Raw genomic sequence first — 6,936 nt, forward strand, 5'->3', positions numbered from 1 at the left:
CCGTTCCCTGTTCATTCGCAAATTGAAAGGGGAGTGTTCTTGAACTTTGTTGCTCCAATTCAACCGATAATCTTTCTGTGTAGTAAAACGAACGATTATTAGGCAACCGCTATTGCGATCGTTGGAGATCGTTTATCGTTAATCGTTAATTGAAAAAAATCGCTTCGTGTAATACCACCCTAAGGCTGGGTTCACACACAGTATATTTCAGGCAGTATTTGGTCCTCATGTCAGGTCCTCATAGCAACCAAAACCAGGAGTGGATTGAAAGCACAAAAAGGCTATGATCACATAATGTTGTAATTGAGTCGATGGCCGCCATTTAATGACAAATCTTTGCTGTTATATTGAAATAATGGCAGTTATTTACCGTTATATGGTGGCCATCCACTCAATTTCACCATTGTGTGAACATAGCCTTTCTGTGTTTTTAATCCACTTCTGGTTTCGGTTGCTATGATACTAAGCTGGGTTCACACTACGTATATTTCAGTCAGTATTGTGATCCTCATATTGCAACCCAAACCAGGAGTGGATTAAATACACAGAAAGGATCTGTTGACACAATGTTGAAATTGAGTGGATGGCCGTCATATAACAGTAAATAACTGCCATTATTTCAATACAACAGCCGTTGTTTTAAAATAACAGCAAATATTTGCCATTAAATGGCAGCCATCCACTCAATTTCAACATTGTGTGAACAGATCCTTTCTGTGTTTTCAATCCACTCCTGGTTTTGGTTGCAATATGAGGACCACAATACTGACTGAAATATACGTAGTGTGAACCCAGCCTAAACCTGTAAACATAGGATGGTCATTTTAGTGATTTTTCCCAACATTTAGACCATTCTAACCAAGCCATTATAAGGTATTGGGATCAGTGGTTATGAGAGGACATGTACACATGACGAATAGACTCTGAACAAAAGACAAAATATCTTCGAGGGCATCATAGCATGTCTAGCAGTCAACCATCTCTCACCCAAAAATACCCTACCCATAAGTAGCCTCTGAGACTTTCTTTAGTGAAAAACATTTATGCGCTCCTGAAGAACAACCCTGTGTCTATTTAGAATACTCCTGTTATTGTGATGTGACATTTCTATGTATCTGCCCTATATTTTTTTCTCAATGACTGTATATTGTTGCAACAGAATAATAACACATTGAATTAAAATTAGAAATGATAGAGAAATGTTTATTGGAAACCACAATACACCCATAAATGTTTGCATTGTCATCTTCATGTGAAGAACTGAAATAACATGTGGAGCCATGGCTTGCACTGAAAGCTGGAGCTGAGAGCACTATTATTCAACCTTTCAAATACCTTCCATACTTTTCTCTTGGCTTTGGACTATATGAAATTTAAAGGGAATGTGCCATCTGGTACATTCGCTTTAATATGATCGGATAGAACGGCGTCGGCACGGTGAAGCTGGTGCCGCAGTTCCGTTTTTTGAACAGCGGCCTGGTTCCTGTGTATGGCGCCGTTCTGTCCATGGGTACTGGGCTGGGGCTGAAGCACTGGAGGTGGGCTGGCCCGCCCCCAGTGGGAGGAGACCCCCACCCACTCCTCTGTCCCCTGCTGCTGTTAGAAGCTTGTAACAGCGGCAGGGAAGAGAGAAGGGAGGGGGCAGAGCTCGTGGCCGCGCGCCGGCCTTACCTCCCTTCCCAGCCAGCCTCTGTAGCCAGGAAACTGGAAGCCTTAGGCTTCCAGTTTCCATGGCTACCATCAGGGTTCTGCGATCATATCGCAGAGCCCCAATGGTTACCAGACAGAAATTTCTCCCTTTATAGAGGGCGAATTCTTTGTCTGAAGCCTATAGAAGCTGCGGTCATACTGACCACTACTGATCTATAGGGTTAACTGTCAGCACTGTATTGTGGCTCCGGTGCTGACAGTTGCGGTGGGTTCCCGGCTATCACTGACAGCCGGGACTTGCCGTGGATGATACAGGCACAGCTCCTGTGCCTGTGTCTTCCTGCATCATAAATTACCATTGCTGCAGCGACGTTAACTTACAGTTCAGCGGCGGGAGGGGGTTAATGATCTTTTTAATGCTTTTATAAGCTGGTTTCGGAATCTATTGCTTGCAAAATAGTAAAGTATAGGATTGACACAGCTATTGGCAAAGGCAATGCAAATAGTAAAAGGTATTGAAACGTTAAGATTGTGAATGGTCCCACAGTTAGTGATGACTCCAAATCGAGCTAATAATTTGAAGATGTTCACTATGTGCAGTGGCAACCAGCATATCAGGAAGGCAAGCACCATGGACACCACTACTTTTAATATATTGTCACTTTTGTTTTTTTTCAGCTTATTCTTTGAAGACTTCAGAATTATTTTATATATCATACAATAACAGATTCCTTGTATTATAAAAGGTATCACAAACCCAACCACATACTTAAGGGAATCCGCAAATATTGGCCAAAACAAATTGTTTGGTGGGTACCTCATGCCACAGACGATGTGATGAATGTGGTTCGAATAGTACGTCTGTCGAAAGTACATTGAAGGAGTGCTCATCGCAAAAGCTGAACCCCAAATCAAAGGGGTAATAATTTTTGCCTTGGTAAGAGTTCTTCCTTTGAGGGACTCCATTGGACGTACAATACCGAAATAGCGATCTATACTAAGGCAGGTAAGAAAGAAAATGCTGGCGTACATGTTTACGGATGACATTGCACCGCAGAATTTGCACATTATAGAACCAAAGATCCACTTGTATCTTCCCAAAAGATCCACTGCCCATAGTGGTAACGTGGCAACAAAGAGCAAATCAGCGATGGCTAGGTTCACAATGTAAATATTGGCCACGGATTTTTTGTGATGGCAACATGTCAGACCCACTACAATGATCATGTTTCCAACTATCCCTATTATGAAGATGAGCATGTACAGGATGGGAATAAGAACAAAATGATAGGAAGCGTCATTTTTCAAATGTGAGCAGTTTGTCTGGACAGCAACACTAGGAGTCTGGAGGATAACTTGAAATGATTTAGTCGATGTATTCGAAGATAACAAATCCATCATCAGATTGTTTCCCAAACCCTAGAAGAAACATACAGTGTGAATGTATTTGTAGGTAAAGCAAATGGAAAGACCTGGCTTCTGCCACATTCTATATAGTGACACCAAGGCATGACAAACAATAGATCAGGAAATACCTCTTATAAGCTGCTAATAACTTATATTGATTGACACATAGTAGAGCAGGAGAGAACATAGACAATAAAAGGCTCCAGTGCAAGAAAGGTGTGTGGGCCCTTTGCAGCCAAACTAGGGATCTTTCAGCATCCAAGTGTTAAGTCCCCAATAGGTTAGTAGGTTCCTAGCAACATTCCACATCTTACTTTTTAAAGAAACTTATAAAGGGTAAGTTCACATATACATGATCTGCGGCAAATCTGCAGCGGATCTGCTGCAGATCCTGTACGTGTGAACGCACCCTAAGGCCACGTTCACACAACGTAAATTATTAATCACGGCTGTTGTTGCAATTTGCAACAACGGCTGTAATTGATAATTTACATTGTGCTGAAGGCAGTGGAATCCCGTCCGGAGTGTATACACATAGTATACGCTCCGGCCGGGATTCCCGGAGCAATAAATGTGAAATAAAGCAAGTTTGCAATTTAAATACATTATTTTTGTTGTTGTTATCATGCTGTAAAACAAAGCTGAACTTGCCAGAAATCCAGGTCCAGTCTCGTGAAGGCAGATTTTCTGACTTGTGTTGGTTGAAAAAAAAAAAAAGACTAAAAACAGGAATTCCAGCCAGTACAGAGAGTCGCGGCTCAATGTGTCCATCAGTCACATGACTGAGCGCACAGATGGCCTGGGATACATAGGACTTCCTGTTTTCTGACTGTTTCCTGTTTTGTTTTTAAAAGGAGTCCGAAAACAGGAAGTGCCGTGTTCTCCATGATAACTAAAAAAAAAAAAAATGAGTGTAAATTGCAAACTTGCTTCATATCACATCTAATGCTGGTTTAGATTTTGAAAGTTATAACAACAGATACACTTTAATAAATGTCCTCCATTTTCTTTAAAGCTATTTCAACCAAGAACCACTTGTGACTCTGCATAGCAAATACTCCACCACTACCAACCACTACAGTTCACAAATCATGTTGTCACAGTATCATATTTCCAAATCATGTTGTCACAGCCAGTATAGGAGAGAGGACGGTGTAGGTTATCTAGAATGTTCCTGCTTAGGTAAGTAACACTTTCTTAACAAATGGCTCTTGAATATGGCTGTATTATATGTTGCACAAATTTGTAATATGACACCCATAGAAATTTAGTTTGAGCACCACCAACCTCTTTGTGCCTGCTTTGGCCTCAGATTAGTACCAGTCTATCTAGATTAAGTTGTGCTGTTATAGCAATAAAACATATGTACAGCCTTTCAAAATGATGTCCTCAAGTAGGGATGGTCCAAACCTGCCGAGGTTCGGGTTTGTACGAACCTGGACTCTCGGCTATGATTCCCGCTGTCTTAAACCTCTGTGGAGAGGGTGGATACAGTGGGAGGACCGCCTGGAAAACGGGGATACAGCCACAGCCATAGGCTGTATCCCAGTTTTCCAGGCGGTCCTCTCGCTTTATCCACCCTCTCCACGGAGGTGGAAGACAGCGGGAATCATTGCCGAGAGTCCGAGTTCGTACGAACCCGAACCTCGGCAGGTTCGGACCATCCCTATCCTCAAGTTGAGTTACCATTGTGGACACTTATGGACATTGTGGACTATTTGGTTGCATCACTGTTTCTAATACGGAAGTGAAATTTTCCATTACTTGCTATAGGAAACTGATATGATACAGTTAAAATCCACAATGCAAATGCAACGCGACAGGTGCATACAGTAAAAATACTTATAATACATGGATGGATGTGGAAATATTAGATATTTCAGAGGAAGTTTTCTAGGTGATGTGGATTACATTTACTGATAGTACATTAATACCCAACTTGAGAGAACAGTAATACTCTATGTAATATCACGCATATATTTTTATATTGGCTAAAACTCACAAGTCATTCCTATTTATTACACAATATGCAGCTTTCTGCAGAATTGCACATAAACAGATCAATATACAAAATCTATTACACAGAAAACAGGAAATCTATGGATTCAACTTACCAAATCCCTTAGAAGCCCTGCTATGGGTGTTCAGATCCTGGTTGTTTCACATTATGAGATGTCATTCGGAGACATGGTTATCTGAACAGATGGCCGCATAACTTTGTTTCCAAAGAATTGTCATAGGAAATACAATTATATTTATGCTCTAGCAATTTTCCATGTTGTCGGAGCTACATCAGCTTCATTTTCTTCTGCTGTCCTTTATGAACCTTGTAGAATATTCCTGGATATTTAGTAGTCTGTGGACACTTTAATGGTGTGAGGGTCAATCATTGGTCTTATCAGTATCTGGGTGGAGTGTATCTGTCTGACTACACCAATAACAAACCCTCCCTGCTGGCCGTCTGTGCACAATGTAGTCTTCATGGATGATTCAGCACTCAGGGTACAGAACGCATGTCATTGTTGCTTCTGAACCATCAACAGAAATAAACTGTGCAAGATCACTAAACTGGTGTATTATAATGGATTTCCCTGTCAGCCAGCATGGCTCATTACTACATACCAGTAATTCCCAGTGTCATGAGCTGGGCTGCATAGCCATCTCCCCGCCATGCCTAGACGTGTTGATGGTATCCCTGACAGTCGGTCTGGCCAGTTGCTAGGGGCGTGTCGGCGGCATTCATAGTTTCTGTGCCATGGCTGGAACTTCTCTGTCTCCGGCTGGTACAGCTAATTTCTATTTAGTACTTGCTGACTGGCGGTCGTCACCGCCAGTCAGCTCCATTGCATGTATTGGGGGCTGGGACTCCAGCCTCCATAAAACAACCACCCCCATCATGCTCCATTGCCTGCGATAGAGCCTCATTCCTGAGTGTCACTAAGCTAGCGTTATTCCTGATTGCTATTCCCTGGTATTTCCTGATCTCTTGGCTTGACTTTTGACTATTCTCCCAACTATTGATTTTGTACCGCCCTGACAAATTGTTACCAACCCGGCTTGATCACTTCGACTGTATTGTGTTTGTTTTTTTTCGTCTGTGTCTCTGTGTTGTACTTTGCAAGGTTAGGGACTGTCGCCTAGTTAGCCGCTGCCACCTAGGGCAGATAGTGGTAAGCAGGCAAGGGACATCAGGGCGGGTGCCAGAGCAGGGCCTCACCTGTCTTATGTCCTCCTGTCCCAACCTGACACCCAGCTTTTTATCTTTTTTAAGAAGAACCCATATATAATGTTCCACTGTTCAGGTGTCATTACTAATATACTACTGCCTCTGTAAAACCTATAGCCCTCTTACTATCATTAAATAAACCCATATCCGGGTTTCAAGAAATACATAAACAACTTTGCTGGTGGCTTATCTCTCCAAGAATAATAGGGTCAGGCAGTGAAATTTCATTATGCCTAACCCTTATAGGGGTATACAGATGATATTGGTGGAGACTCATGAGGCCCCTATACATTTTATAATAATGATGGAACCTGCCAACAGTGGCGAGTTTGGCTGACATTAGTATATAGCCCCTAAATAAATTTAGGCACTGTAGGACATGTTTAGGTGTGGTTTTGTACATATGCAGCTACTTCAATATTAGAATGTACCGTAAGGCTATGTCCACTTGCACAATAAAGTATTACAGAGTCAAGTCCTGCACCAAAACACGTCACGTTTCAACATGAATTGTCATTAATTTTTTGCCTATACATTAATAGCCAAACACCAATAACCATATTGCAAAACTGCTGCAATGCACAGTAATGATGGTGCATGGTAACTGGCCATGCAACACGCTACTAATAGATTTAAACCCAGCCTAAGTAGCA

At 41.9% G+C, this 6,936-nt stretch overlaps 1 protein-coding gene across 1 annotated transcript; it reads right to left on the reverse strand.

Annotated features, from left to right (window-relative positions):
- Window positions 1-1,207: 1,207 nt before the first annotated feature.
- Window positions 1,208-5,428, reverse strand: LOC138793546 (type-2 angiotensin II receptor-like). Its single transcript, XM_069972157.1, has 2 exons — window positions 5,172-5,428; window positions 1,208-3,069 (listed from the first exon to the last, which is right to left on the reverse strand). Exon 2 carries the CDS (start codon window positions 3,049-3,051, stop codon window positions 2,035-2,037), a length of 1,017 nt encoding a protein of 338 aa, XP_069828258.1. The 5' UTR covers window positions 3,052-3,069; window positions 5,172-5,428; the 3' UTR covers window positions 1,208-2,034.
- Window positions 5,429-6,936: the final 1,508 nt, after the last annotated feature.

The sequence above is a fragment of the Dendropsophus ebraccatus genome, chromosome 5 (assembly GCF_027789765.1).
Source record: "Dendropsophus ebraccatus isolate aDenEbr1 chromosome 5, aDenEbr1.pat, whole genome shotgun sequence".
NCBI classification, from domain to species: Eukaryota; Metazoa; Chordata; class Amphibia; order Anura; family Hylidae; genus Dendropsophus; species Dendropsophus ebraccatus.